General features: G+C 42.3%; 1 protein-coding gene across 1 annotated transcript; it reads left to right on the plus strand.

Moving 5' to 3' along the window:
• Nucleotides 1-323: 323 nt before the first annotated feature.
• On the plus strand, nucleotides 324-4,372 carry abhd5b (abhydrolase domain containing 5, lysophosphatidic acid acyltransferase b). The gene is made up of 7 exons (XM_085345826.1): nucleotides 324-393; nucleotides 1,212-1,294; nucleotides 1,405-1,816; nucleotides 2,038-2,189; nucleotides 3,114-3,225; nucleotides 3,313-3,493; nucleotides 3,690-4,372. The coding sequence occupies exons 1-7, from the start codon at nucleotides 350-352 to the stop codon at nucleotides 3,801-3,803; spliced, it is 1,098 nt and encodes a 365-aa protein (XP_085201952.1). The 5' UTR covers nucleotides 324-349; the 3' UTR covers nucleotides 3,804-4,372.
• Nucleotides 4,373-15,214: the final 10,842 nt, after the last annotated feature.

Raw genomic sequence — 15,214 nt, forward strand, 5'->3', positions numbered from 1 at the left:
CGCGAACGACCCATCACTATTACACAAAGCCAAGAAGGTGACGTAGCCAACCTGAGTACAGAGGTTAAAATCATGATGTTACCTTCAATACAGTTGGAAAAAACAAATACGAAGCGCTGAAAATGCCAACTCCAAAGAATTAAATAACCCCAAGAATTAAATGAGCGGAGGGATAGCTGAACTCTAACTTATTATGAAATGTACAGCATTCTAATTAAGCAGCATGTCGTTATTATGTTAGGCAGCTATTTTTATTTTCCGTCCGAATGTACTTGAACGCAGCACCACAGACCGTAGTTTTTCAACAGGTTCGTAAGCTCGGGAGGAGACCCTCACTGCAGGCTACACAATGCGAAGGATGGCGGAGGAGCTACAACCTGCCAAGGAGCAGAGGTGAGTTGTTTTCGTTTCTTTCTTTCTTCCTTTCTTCTTCACGTTGGACATGCTAGTTGTTTTTGTCGTTTTGTTTCTTCTCAGCGTGAATGCTGTTCATTTGTGTGACAACAAACACAACTTTGTTCTCTTCGTGTGAACCCGCATTAGTGTATTCACAGGTAGATTAAAAAAAATAGATCCACCCACACTAAACCTATAGGAAAACGGTGTCGTGTAAATATACAGGCCACCCGCTTGCTGGCAAACGTCCAAAGTGAAAAGTTTTCGAGCCCGAATCTTCCTGTTAATTCTGGCTGCTGTGTGAGTGACTTCCTATACAAAACTTTATTGTAGAAAAAATACTTTAAATCTTAGGGTGACCAAACGTTTTGCACTTGTTGAGTTGTAAAACCCTATATGACTTATTTTTTTATTTCACCATTCATTAACCGCACAGAGAAGGCATGTTAAATATGTCAAAGTTTTCTTTAAGCAAACAGTATTATTAAAGTTCTTCATGACTCGGCCAAGTGTCCTCTGTTTTTGAAATCAAAATATGGTCACCCTATCTTATCGGCGTCTGCCTTTGTCCTCCAAATGTTAAAATCGTGCTGATTTACAATGCATTTGACCGTAAGTGACCCAAAATACACAGAACAAAGACATGTTTGGGCTTCTTTCTGGACATTGATTGCATGTTGTTGTCAAGTACTGCATACCAGCAGCACTGATTACAAAAATATCATATAGCCAAAGGTCAGTTTATTGTTGGGTTTGCACGTGCTTTATGTGTCTTTCATGCATGTTTTTGTGTATCCTTTCTGTCTGAGTCACAGTTCCTGGATATCAAGTTGGCTTCCCTCCTGGTGTCCCACCTCTCCTTCTCAACTAAAAGATGCCGAGGAAAAAATCCTCAAGAGTGAGTGTGTCTGATGTAGCTGTTTCCGATCTGTAGTTTATGTGTTTCATAAAGTCAGAGTTAAAACAGTTTCTCTATCCCTGCCCTATAATCTTTTCTGTCTGCCGCAGCTGTGAAGCGGCCTTTCTCCAGGCAGCATGTTCGGATATCGAGTGGCAACTACCTGTGGACCTTAGCTTTCTCCACGCAGCAGCAGCAGTCAGCAGCCCCGTGTGTCCCACAGCCCCCAACCCCGCCCACCACTCCTTTGGTTCTGCTGCACGGCTTCGGAGGTGGTGTCGCCCTCTGGGCTCTTAACCTGGATTCTCTCTCCAGCAGTGGACCGGTCTACGCTCTAGACCTGCTGGGCTTTGGCAGGAGCAGCCGTCCCCAGTTCAGCACCGACCCCAGGGAGGCCGAGGATCAGTTTGTGGCATCCCTGGAGGAGTGGAGGGAGAAGGTGGGGCTTCAGGAGATGGTGCTGCTGGGACACAACCTCGGAGGATACCTGTCTGCAGCCTACACGCTGAAATACCCACACAGGTGCTTTGTGTCTGTGTGAGAGTGTGTGTGAGAGGACACAGTTCCAGGTGGTTTTCTAGTTTAGCCATCTCTTTTTTTTTTTCTTTTTTTTTTTTTGCACCACTTGCCAAATAAACTACAAGCCCATATATAAAAAAAGAAGTAAATGTGTGGAGTTTTAATTGAATTTCTACATTTTAGTTTGTACATTTGATCAGGTAACTGCATGTGTGTGTATGCAGGGTAAAGCATCTGCTGCTGGTGGAGCCGTGGGGATTCCCAGCACGCCCAGAGAACCCCAACCACAACTCCATCCCAATGTGGATCAGAGCAATTGGCGCCGTCATGAGCCCCTTCAACCCTCTGGCCGGTCTCAGACTGGCTGGACCTCTAGGTTAGCACACACAAACACACATTGAACACACACTGAACAAACACATATTTGTTTCTCTTACGCATCTGTGTATTTTGAATGTTTTCAACTTCTAAGTGACAAATTATTATCAGCAGCGATGGGGGTTGGCTTAAAATGTCCCAGTTATCTAAACCATGCCATACCACTGTTCTTGCATCATTTCAAAATTAATCCCCCAGGAAAGAAAATAATTCCTATAAAAACGATACGCTTTTAAAAAAATACAGTAAGTATTTTAAATACTTCCATCCACCATGCACTTCCATCTTTATGCTTACATAAGCTCAGGTCTATTGGTAGAAGGCTACGGAGGTATTGCCAGATGTTCATTTTGCTAGCAGTGTTTTCCAATTCTCGCAGGGAATTCTGAGACGGTTCCAGGCCAGATGAGATGTATAGTCTTAACTTTCGAGTTCTGGGTCTATCCCAGTGTCTTCTGGCTGGGAACGACCCGAAAAAAAGGAATTTGCACAGGAGGCATCGTAATTTAAATACACATATACCTTCTTTTACAAGAAGCCCCACCCACCTGCTGTTATATATTGGTAAATATTCTGTCTGTGTGGGGCAGCCAATCAGAAGATAGCTGGGCTAAAGAGAGAGGATGGATGAACTCTGATCAAAATGACATAAATATAGATTACTTTGAACTGTGAATAATGCAGTAATTACTCTGGAAAAGTCAAAGAGCAAAAAATATGAGGATAAAATTGGCAGTAACGCCACCTTAAATGCCTTTAATTAATTCTATGGCAACACCCCCCCCACCCCCCACCCCCCCACCCCAGCTTCTTCTGAGTCGGGGGAGCACCAAACATCAAACGTCTGCTTGAGGTGCCATTGTTCTATTCAAAGGTCTGAACTGTAACTAAATCTCCTTCTTTTCTTGTGCGTCTCTTTTAGGCCCGATGCTCGTCCAGACCATCAGGTCAGACTTCAAGCAGAAATACTCCTCTGTGTTCAGTGACTACACTGTGTGTGACTACATCTATCATCTGAATGCCCAGACTCCGAGGTGACGAACATTTTAAACCATCCGTGCACAAATATGTCCATTCTCAGAAGAGCTTGTGCATTTTTCTTTTCTATTTTTTCATTTCAGTGGCGAGACAGCCTTTAAGAACATGACCGTTCCCTACGGCTGGGCTAAGAGGCCCATGCTAGACAGGATCGGCCAGATCCAGGTTGAAATTCCTATTTCTTTCGTTTATGGATCCCGGTCCAGTATTGACAGCCACTCTGGATATGCATTCAAGAAAACCAGGCCAGATGTGGAAATCCGAGTAGGTTCTCTATTTTACATTTTGCACCTTTAACTTTGTCAGTACAAGGTTCAAAATACATTTTAAGCAAGATTTTAAGCATTTTTTTGTGCCTAAATCTGCCTGAATGTATGTCAAGTTACTTTTATTTGCCTTGTGGAACGGTGGCACCTTTATCTCAAAACTATTTCGCATCCACTGTGTGTGCGCTTGTCAGGTGATCAGAGGAGCGGGCCATTATGTTTTCGCAGACCAGCCTGAGGACTTCAACCAGACGGTGCTTCAGATTCTCGCCAGGACGGAGGAGAAAGGGGAAGGAACAGAGCAGTGAGAAAACACACAGGAGAGCCAGAGAAGTGTTATACTGTAAGACTCTTCATCAGTGCTGGATTGAGGATTCCTCATTATCTGTCTAATACTCCATGAGGCCCGGCGTCTGAAGTCAGACGGTGCCACAGGTTTATTTATCCTGCCTCAAGCACATACAACAATTTTGTAAATAATTGTGAAATGCAGCCAGTGTTGCATTTGTTGCTAAATGTTTTTGAGATTGTGGGAAGAGGAGCTGGGTCTAACATTTTTCCTAGAACTTGTTGGGAAACTCTTATCAAAAAAATGAAGAAATGTCATCTCAAGGGAATTAGTTGTTTTCTGTATGGATCTAGACAAAGTAAACAGACTGTTCCTTTTCTGACCCCTCACCCGCTCTGTGAGAGATATGAGGGAGAAGTAAGTGGGGCAAAGGGCTGGATGGGATTTTTAGGAAACCTTTTCACTTCTAAGAAGAGCCGCTGTGACTGTGTGGGAAGTGACCAGCAGGTGGCAGCACAGTAACAGCGTGCGTGCATCAGCGCCTCTCTGTTTTGCACACTCGTGCCAGCGAATCCCACACAAAGTAACCTCACATGCATATTGAGTTGAGCGACCTACTCAGGAGACCTGGACAGTGATGCTCTAAGAGCAGTACGTCGCTCGGCTTGCTGCTAAGTCACAACTGCAGTGACAGAATAGGGTCAGAGATGAGTGCTGGACTAAAAATAGGACTTCTGTTCAAAGACCCATCAGCATGAAGGAAACATGTTACTGTGAGACATTAAATTTGTGAATGTGTGAGTGTGCAAAAATACTATTATCTGTCCTTTTGTTTGCTCTTTTTCCGGTCGTATTGTACACTCCATTTAAATCCATTTTTAACCCTGTTTATTGTATAACTCAGTAAATTGGAGAAATTCAAGCTTCATCTTCTTTTGTAATTTTCTGCATCAAAATACACACTACACAATTCAAAACACACACATCAGCCGCAACATTAAAACCACTGACAGGCGCAGTGAACAGCACTGATTATTTCAGTTTGCCTGGAAACCTTAGGTCCTGGCATATATTTGGATGTTACATGCACAACCTGCCAAAACACTGCTACAGACCCAGCTATGGCAAAGAGATATTCTCCCCAGCAGGAAAATACACCCTGCTGCACCTTAAGAAGTATTCAGGAAATGCACTGAGAAACAGCACAAAGTAAAATAAAATTGCACTGAGCTAAATTGAGGGATTTTATTTATCAACTTGCTTTATATTGAAACATACAGATCCTACAGTGTAAGGAAGGGAAGAAGATTTCCATTTTAAGATGGGAGAGTGAAAGAAGAGAAGAAAAAAAGAGCACAGCGATCAGAAAAAAATACAAATTATGAGAGAGAAAAGTCATCATTTTGATAGGCAGACGATGGGATACCATATAAATGCACCGAGAGTGGAGTTCAAGTGCTTAGTGCATCATGGGAAGTCCCCAGGAAGCCTGAGTCTACAGGGAGTGCAGAATTATTAGGCAAATGAGTATTTTGTCCACATCATCCTCTTCATGCATGTTGTCTTACTCCAAGCTGTATAGGCTCGAAAGCCTACTACCAATTAAGCATATTAGGTGATGTGCATCTCTGTAATGAGAAGGGGTGTGGTCTAATGACATCAACACCCTATATCAGGTGTGCATAATTATTAGGCAACGTCCTTTCCTTTGGCAAAATGGGTCAAAAGAAGAACTTGACAGGCTCAGAAAAGTCAAAAATAGTGAGCTATCTTGCAGAGGGATGCAGCAGTCTCAAAACTGCAAAACTTCTGAAGCGTGATCATCGAACAATCAAGCGTTTCATTCAAAATAGTCAACAGGGTTGCAAGAAGTGTGTGGAAAAACCAAGGCGCAAAATAACTGCCCATGAACTGAGAAAAGTCAAGCGTGCAGCTGCCAAGATGCCACTTGCCACCAGTTTGGCCATATTTCAGAGCTGCAACATCACTGGAGTGCCCAAAAGCACAAGGTGTGCAATACTCAGAGACATGGCCAAGGTAAGAAAGGCTGAAAGACGACCACCACTGAACAAGACACACAAGCTGAAACGTCAAGACTGGGCCAAGAAATATCTCAAGACTGGTTTTTCTAAGGTTTTATGGACTGATGAAATGAGAGTGAGTCTTGATGGGCCAGATGGATGGGCCCGTGGCTGGATTGGTAAAGGGCAGAGAGCTCCAGTCTGACTCAGACGCCAGCAAGGTGGAGGTGGAGTACTGGTTTGGGCTGGTAGCATCAAAGATGAGCTTGTGGGGCCTTTTCGGGTTGAGGATGGAGTCAAGCTCAACTCCCAGTCCTACTGCCAGTTTCTGGAAGACACCTTCTTCAAGCAGTGGTACAGGAAGAAGTCTGCATCCTTCAAGAAAAACATGATTTTCATGCAGGACAATGCTCCATCACACGCGTCCAAGTACTCCACAGCGTGGCTGGCAAGAAAGGGTATAAAAGAAGAAAAACTAATGACATGGCCACCTTGTTCACCTGATCTGAACCCCATTGAGAACCTGTGGTCCATCATCAAATGTGAGATTTACAAGGAGGGAAAACAGTACACCTCTCTGAACAGTGTCTGGGAGGCTGTGGTTGCTGCTGCACGCAATGTTGATGGTGAACAGATCAAAACACTGACAGAATCCATGGATGGCAGGCTTTTGAGTGTCCTTGCAAAGAAAGGTGGCTATATTGGTCGCTGATTTGTTTTTGTTTTGTTTTTGAATGTCAGAAATGTATATTTGTGAATGTGGAGATGTTATATTGGTTTCACTGGTAAAAATAAATAAATGAAATGGGTATATATTTGTTTTTTGTTAAGTTGCCTAATAATTATGCACAGTAATAGTCACCTGCACACACAGATATCCCCCTAAAATAGCTCAAACTAAAAACAAAAACTACTTCCAAAAACATTCAGCTTTGATATTAATGAGTTTTTTGGGTTCATTGAGAACATGGTTGTTGTTCAATAATAAAATTATTCCTCAAAAATACAACTTGCCTAATAATTCTGCACTCCCTGTATACAAGCATGATTAATCATTCAGTTTTATTTATATAGCTATAAGTCACAACAGCAGTCACCTCAGGCTGCTTTATATTGTAAGGTAAAGACCCTACAATAATACAGAGAAAGCCCTATGAGTAAGCACTTGGCAACAGTGGAAAGGAAAAACTCCCTTTTAACAGGAAGAAACCAGCAGCAGAACCAGGCTCAAGGAGGAGCAGCCACCTGCCACCACCAGTTATTTTCAATTAATATGGTTCTGTGAGATCTTTAAGATATAATGATGTCTGGTTATTCAAGACTTTTTATAGAAGGAGAAAGTCCTTGTTAGGACTCATCACTCTTCAGGGAGCTTTTTGGACGACCTGATAACAAGGAAGTACACATCGAATTTAGAAGTAAGAAATGCATTGACTAGTTTTCCGCATCACTAATTTGGGTGATATTTTATCAGATGGAAAAGGCGGCTTCATAAAGGCTTGTTTAACACTGAAATTAAAGGACAAAGAATCAAGATGTCCCCCAAACTCCACAGATCTTATTAAGCATAAGCAACGTTGTGCAAAGATGATTCACGGAGGCGCCATCTACCACCCCACAGAGGTCTGGTGTCCGTGCCCTGATGAGTCAGGGTTGTTTTGGTGACCCCGTATCTTTGATTAGAAGCTAAATATAAAGTATAGCCTGAGTTTTGTTTACAAGAAAACTTTAATGCTGTAGCGGCATGCTGAAGGTGAAAGTTGGCACTTTCACCTTCAGCATGGGAAAGGGAAGAAGATTTCCCTGCTCAGTAACTTCACTAGACTGAGCAGGAGATTATTTGAATGTTATTTCTGAGCTTTGAGCACCGTGGCCTTTACCGATGTAACCCCTCTGTTAGCTCTGCCCGTCTCCATCATTACTAAGACATCAACCCGAACTGTCTCCTGGCAACAGGGTAGCCACAGAGACGGAGTCGTTTAGATTGTGGACCTGCAGGAAGCGATGCTGTGGTTGGACGGGGTGATTATGGGTTGTTTGTTTTTCTTGAAGACGTCGGATGGCTCATCATCAAAGAAGCGAGGACCGTTCAGCAGGGGCTCCACGTGCACTGCTTTTTTTTTGAGGACACACACACACACCATGAGCACAGACCACTGTCCTCACTTGCTTAATAGACCTGGAGGCTTACTCATCGTGTCTCTGTCTCTCTCTGTCACCCACTCAGTCACATGGACATGAAATCATTTCATTACAAAAAAGGGAAACAAGTGAGAGAAGTGACAGGAGCTTTCATACTGGGTTTGGATATAATTGAAAGCCTGAGGGCCTGAAATAACTGCACATAAAAGGTGTGCGCCTACAGAAGTGCACACTGTGCCACTGCTGCCGCCAGCCATCGGCTCTCGGTGTCGCTTTAATCAACAGAAACACACACAGGCTGGAGCTGCCAAAGCATCAGGAAAATTGGTGTTTCATTTATTTACAAGACTGCAGTAATGTTGCATATTATTCTGACTATTTCCGGGTCGCACAGCTGTAAGTTTGCTCAATGCTCGAACACTTTTCTGCATACATTTCTTTTTTTTTTATGTGCAGTTAATCCATCAGACAGTTTTCCAGGAGTCCAAAACATCTGCTTAGCTAAATGCATCAATCACCACTTTGACAGACAATTAAGTTAATTTTTCATGTGGCAATCAAACAATGTAATTAGATGCATGCATCATTCACAGGCAGCTCCACTCCCCTCCGAACAATCCGAACAATAATAGTTAGCCCATCGGTGACTGATGATATTTACAGTCTGGGCGTTTATTTTTAGCCACAGAAGTAGCAGCCAGACAGACATTTGCACAACAGAAAAGATTGTGCGGAGTGAAATCAGTGTAGAATAAAAAAAGGTAATATCTTCCTTCCTTTCTTTCTATCTGGCTGTCTAGGGAGTTGAAATATCAAAGATCTGAAGAGTGCTCTGATTTTTTCCCCAGAACTCCATAATGTTCTCAGCCTTTATGCAGCGAGAGCACTTCACAGCACATCGCGGCTCTCACGTTACATGGAAAGCGCCAGAGCTTAATGATCTCAGCACTTAAATTCTGACTGAGCGCTTCAGGGAAGACTAACAGAGCCAGAGCCCCGAGTTTGCCATCTGGATGGTTGTTCTCTGCACGCGTGTGGCACAAAAGCTGGTGATGTGATGACTTCTCTTCATCTCGCAGAAGGACTGAATAGAATCCAAAGAGGCATTAAAACTTTTTATATTAAGGATCATCAGCAGTGACATCACTGGGACTGCTGCTGAAGTAGCAGTGCTACTGATTCATAAAATCCTGTAGAGGTGGTAATTTATCTCTCTTCACCGAAACTATTGATCCTGCAGAACTAAATTTGGACTCAGAGCTACTTCCTGTCACCAAGCAGATTTCCACACCCGTCCCAGCTGCTGGTTTACTTTGATTTTAAAGCACAGCTAAGCTTTCTTTACCCACCCTGATAAATAACAGCAAATCACATACTTCAGAGGGCTATACACTGGTCACCGTTTGCTTTCTTGGGTACATCTTGCTACAGTTAACAGGTTGGACTCTCTTTTTAGCTCAAGAACAGATTCAACAAGGTGCTGGAAACATTTCTTAAATATTTAGGTCCATGTTGAAATGGTAGCATCAAGTCAAAGGTAATGTGTCTAAGGATTGAGATCTGGTGACTGTGGAGGCCTTTAAGTACAGTGAAGTCACTGTCATGTTCAGTAAACCAGTGTGAGATGATCTGAGCTTTCAGACATGGTGTGTTATCCTGCTGGAAACAGCCATTAGAACATGGTCAGCCACAATACTTGGGTAGGCTGTGGTTTATAAACGATGCTTAGCTGATACTAAAGGGCCCACAGTGTGCCAATAAAATATCCCCCACACCATTACACCACCATTAACAGCCTGAACCTTTGATGTGGGGTGGGATGGCTTCATGATTTCAAGTGATTTACTTCAAATGCTGACCCTACTTTTTAAATGTGGCCGCAGAACTCGAGACTCGTCAGACCAGTCAGTGCTTTTCCAATCTTCTGTTGTCCAATTTTGGTGAACCAGTGCGAAATGTGGCCTCAGATTCCTGTTCTTAGCTGACAGGAGAGGAAGGCTGCACACCTTGAAGTTATTTGAGTTACTGCTGCTTTCCAATCAGCTTGAAGCAGTCTGTCCATTCTCCTCACCTCTGACATCCACAAGGTATTTTCACTGCTGCTCACTGGATATTTTCTGCAGTAGATCAGCAGTTATTGAAATACTCAGACCGACCCATCAGCCATCAACAACAAAACTATGTTCAAAGTCTTCTTTCTTTCCCTTTCTGATGTTCAGTTTGATGTTTAGCAATGACAATGTCAGTTTTATTTATATACATTTCATCAAACTCAATGTGTTTAACACAGAAGATAAAAACCTATGCAGGTGTACAGTGTCCTTAGGCAGTGAAAAGGGCAAAATAAAACTTTGAAAAGTAGTAAAATAGAAGTTAACATAAACACTCATAATATTGAGTGTAAGCCTGTGAAATCAAAACTGGTTTTTGGAGTCATCTTGACCATGTCTACATGTCTAAATTGCTGGCATGCTGACATTGGCTTTAGATATTAGATAACAGGTATGGCTAACACAGTGGGAAGTAAACGTATATACACTTTAAAATGCCCTTGACTTGCATAAGGGGACTGATCATGCCCAATTCCAGTTCCATATTTTTATACTTTGACTCTAGTGGAGTATTTTTTCCCGATACCTGGTTCAAACAAGCTTTCTTCTGATTGGCAGTAGGTGGGTGGGGCCTCTGGGCTCAGGTTTAATCCATGTTTATTATGAACATCGACCATTGCAACCGCAAAGCCATTTAACCTTTACATACTGTTTGGGTCAAATGTGTCCATTTATGACATTGGATTGCTGTAACAATAACAAATCTTTTTGCTGTTCCAGGTCTTCCAGGTCAAATTTCATCCATGTCAGTGTGTGATTCATTTGTCCTGGATTTTATTCACAATTACAGGTCAAAACGAGAAAAACTGTGATTTTAGTAAAACTTGAAACTGTGAAACTGCATGTGTCATGTCTGTGATATGCTCTATTGGACAGTAGTGACACAGTTCAGGGGAACTTTTGACACTGTCGTGTGAACTGCCTGTGTTCCCGCCCCATGTGCCCAGGTTCCCATGGAGACAGGCACTTGATGGTCTTTGAAGGATCATGGAGAAATCTCAAAACACAGGAAGAGTAAAACAGCACACTAGCGATCATGTATGGTGAACATGAGGAAAAGCAGTTCTGTGGAGGTCAGAAGATGCCACGGTCGAGAGGCAGATGAACTGTTTAAACCTTGACTTGTAAAAAGCTATTTGAGAGGCCACTAAGACTAAAAAACACTATATGAATGCAAATATATTTAAAAACGTAATCTATTTACGCTGAGCCAACTGAGATTAAAACACATATTTAAAGAGGAGTCGGGAAAGTCATGAGATTATAATGAGGGTGGAAAACACATGTGAAAATACCACACATGCTAGGGTTCCTACCACTGCTCAGAAAGCAGACTATTTAAACATTGTAAATCAACCTATAGTTCAAACTTTGGCATAGATTTTGACCGGAGCTACACTGTGAAGGCATGAATAGTATAGTATGTAAGGGTTTATAGTGCACTTGTCAACTGATGCAAGAAAAGTTTCAATCTCTTTAATGCAATTTTACTTTAAATTAATGCTTTGATGAAGAAACAGTTTTGAACTCTTCTATATTTTTTTAGTTTTAGCGATCATTTCACCATCTTTCAGTCACACTGCTCTCGTTTGTCTCTTCACTGTCCACAGACACTCTGTCTTCAATAAAGATCTAAAAGCAAGTCAACAACTACAACAAATGGCAGGGTTATCATTTATCATTTAGGGCATGCCTTGGAGTTGGTAATTTTTCAATTACCAGTTGCATGCAGCGTCCTCCGGTGTTTCTCAATCAGATCAGCCTTTAAATGGCACATCCACTTGCAAAGCAGCAATGGTCAAAATGCAGAACTTGAGGCCTCAAATGAGTCCACAACCAACAGGTAACCCTGAGTGGCTACAGCCGTCACAGTCTATGAATTTGCTTCCAAACATCATACCTAAAAATAAAGTTTTATATTTTTAAAAATAGCTTGATTCTTAGCACGAGCTGCACTCTCTGGTGCACATGAGACTTTATATATCTGTTTTATGCACAGCTTAGTTCTCACCATGACTAATAAATTGGCCTGGGTTTGTAAAATGAGTGGAGTTCTACTTTAAAACTGAACAATGAGTGTTTATCATTCCCCTGCAGGTTCTTTATACCATGTGTGAAAACAGACCACAGGCTACTATTGTTAATTATGTTCAGACACAAAGGGCTTTCTTGCCAGAATTTCTGCCTTCGGGTTGAGAATTCTCTGTGGGTTTGGGTAACATCCAACAGGCCTTTGTCATAGTTAAGATCAATTAAAACAGCTTTCATAACCAACAGGATGTGGCTCTAGTGGAGGTCTGCCATCCCCACTGATGTCCTTGCAAACAGTAACATCTGCATCGTCAACCCAACTCTAAGCATCTTTGGACTGCTCTTCCAACACTTAGAGCCTTATCTCTGCTTCCAATGTAGCTTCCCCCACATAAATTTCCTGGATCCTGTTAGCGCCTCTGTTTCTTGCTCATAAAATTTGAGTTTCACAGGTTTATTTGTTGTCAAATTGCGAGAATGCCTGTGGCACCTTCTGTGTAATATCTGTGATAGGTTTTCTTTCTCAGTAGCGATTTCCTCCCGTTTCCCCTTTTCCATGCTGTCACGGCTAATGAAATTTGCCTTTAATTGATTCAGATTGAATTTTCCCCTCTCGCTCTCCCTCCTGCCTGTCCTGCCTGGCAGTCCTTGAATTTGCATGGTTGACATGAGCAAACAAAACTGCTAAACTATGAATACACTTATCAAATGAACACACACAAACACGATTGCGTGGTTAGTTTTGTGACGACATTAACTGTATAAGACTGTAAAATTATGTCATGTAAGACATTCTCTAGCCCAAACCTTTGGCTTAACTCTAACCTAAATCCCACTGCTCAGTGCTGTAGAAAACTGAAACTGGTCCCCACAAAGATAGCTGAGCAAGTATACACACACACATATACACAGACACAAACACATCACTCTCAATGTCAGATAAAAAAAGATGGCAAAACAGCGTGTGTGTACTCAGAGATTAACTGCTATGTGTGTGTGTGTGTGTGTGTGTGTGTGTGTGTGTGCTGCTGGTTGGCAATAGTCACAAAGAAATTAAGTTTCAAAATAACAGAGGAGTGCAGTGTCTCAGCAGGCTGCACTTAGCCTAAGAGGTGTCCGTCTGGCTCACAGAAATTGTGTGCTGCGTTGTGCGTCTGTGCATGTGTGTGTACTGAGGGACTTTGTTTCTTGCAGCAGTTTTATCAGCCGCTCCGCTGACAGCTCGGTGGCAGGAGTTCAGCCTCACCATTCAGCTCCTCTGACAGTCAGATTAAATGTTGCGCTGACAGATACAGCTTTCAGTCTGCAGCTTAAGCCGCACAGAGACCGTACATCGTAAAAACACACGGCCACACCCATACCGAACGACTCGTTTAGTAATCAATTGACTGCTGTGTTTTGTTGTTGCTTTGAATCAAGACTTTACACACTTAGCTCCATAATTGTTTTGTTCAAAATCACATTCAACAAAGGGCAGACTTTCAGCTTAAATTCAATGTGTTTAACAAAACATTTACATTATGGACATACTGTTTAGCCATTTTCATACACAGTCCTCCAGAGACACAAAATAATTTGATAAGCTAACATACGTAAGGATTTTTAAAATAATATTTAGATGAAAACCCTTTGCTGGCAATGACTCCCTGAAGTGTAGATCTAACAGACGTCACCAAATGTCTGGGTTTTACTCTTTGAGATGCTCTTCCAGGCCTTTATTCGACCCCTCTTTATTTGCTGCTTGTTTGGGGGTCTCTCTGCTTTCGGGTTTGTATTTAATAACTGAAAAGGATGTGCTGTTGGATTGAGATTGACTTGGCCATTGAAGAACATCCCAATTCTTTGCCTTGAGAATCTCTTTAGTTGTTTTTGCAGTGCAGGCTTCTTGCTCTCGAGTATAACCAGTGGTTTGTACCTTGCTGTGAATGACCTTACTCCTAACATACTCCTATGTCCTAGAAAGTGTTCTTGAATTGGTTTGATGTTGTGAAGTTGCTTTTCTTCTCCATGGAAATGATTCTGTCACCATGCCCTTTCGTTAAGTCATTCTGGCCTTTTGATGTTGCTTTGTGGCCATTCTTTTTGAGATTGTGCCAGATTGCTGATTTGGCCTCTACTAAGGTTTTTACTCTTTTTCTGATGGGTTTATTTTGGTTTTTCAGTCTCATTTGTACGGAGCCCCCCAGGGGACATGGGAGAAAAAAAAATTACGGAGGAAAAAAAAAAAATTAGGGAGAAAAAAAAAAATTAAGACGGACTTTTGCGAGATCTCGCAAAAGTATTGCGAGCGCTCGCAAAAGTATTGCGAGATCTCGCAAAACTCCAACAATGGCGGCAGCTACTTAGTTGTAATATTACTCTTTCTGGGTCACAAAATACACTTTTAAGATATTTTGAGGCGTGAATGTAGTTGTGTAAACGTCAGATACCTGCTCGGTTTACAAGACATCACATATTTGCAAAAGAGCTCTGACGTTTTTGGAGATCTGACACCCACTAGCTCGAAGCTAACGGGCGGTCGAGACCTACTACAGCCGGGAGGAACACCGCTTTCCCGGCACATCGTGCCTCGACCTCCCGGTCGGCTTCGAGCTGGCGGCCACTAGCTCGAAGCTAACGGGAAGTCGAGACCTACTACAGCCGGGAGGAACACCGCTTTCCCGGCACATCGTGCCTCGACCTCCCGGTCGGCTTCGAGCTGGCGGCCTCCGAAGAATGCGGCTAAAACTTTTGCGAGATCTCGCAATACTTTTGCAAGCGCTCGCAATACTTATTGCGAGATCTCGCAATACTTTTGCGAGCGCTCGCAAAAAGTCCGTCTTAATTTTTTTTTTCCTCCCTAATTTTTTTTTTTTCCTCCCTAATTTTTTTTTTTCTCCCATGTCCCCTGGGGGGCTCCGTACATTTGCACTCAAATGTCTTTCAGCTTCATAAGTGAAATGAAGGTAAAAAACTATAAAATAAAAAATCAACTTCAGGTATTATGTCTGGTCCCGCTGTCATGAAATAAAAAAGGAACAAGCCTCAGCTGGCTGTGAAACTGCTCTTTGGTGAATTGTCCAATTACTTTGAGCCTCTGAAAATGGAGACTGTGTACAGTAACTGTAAATTCCTAAATTGTTAAT

Source organism: Diplotaxodon limnothrissa, linkage group LG22 (genome assembly GCF_057381915.1).
Source record: "Diplotaxodon limnothrissa isolate DT_005_m linkage group LG22, D_limnothrissa_male_GT1.1, whole genome shotgun sequence".
Classification (NCBI taxonomy): Eukaryota; Metazoa; Chordata; class Actinopteri; order Cichliformes; family Cichlidae; genus Diplotaxodon; species Diplotaxodon limnothrissa.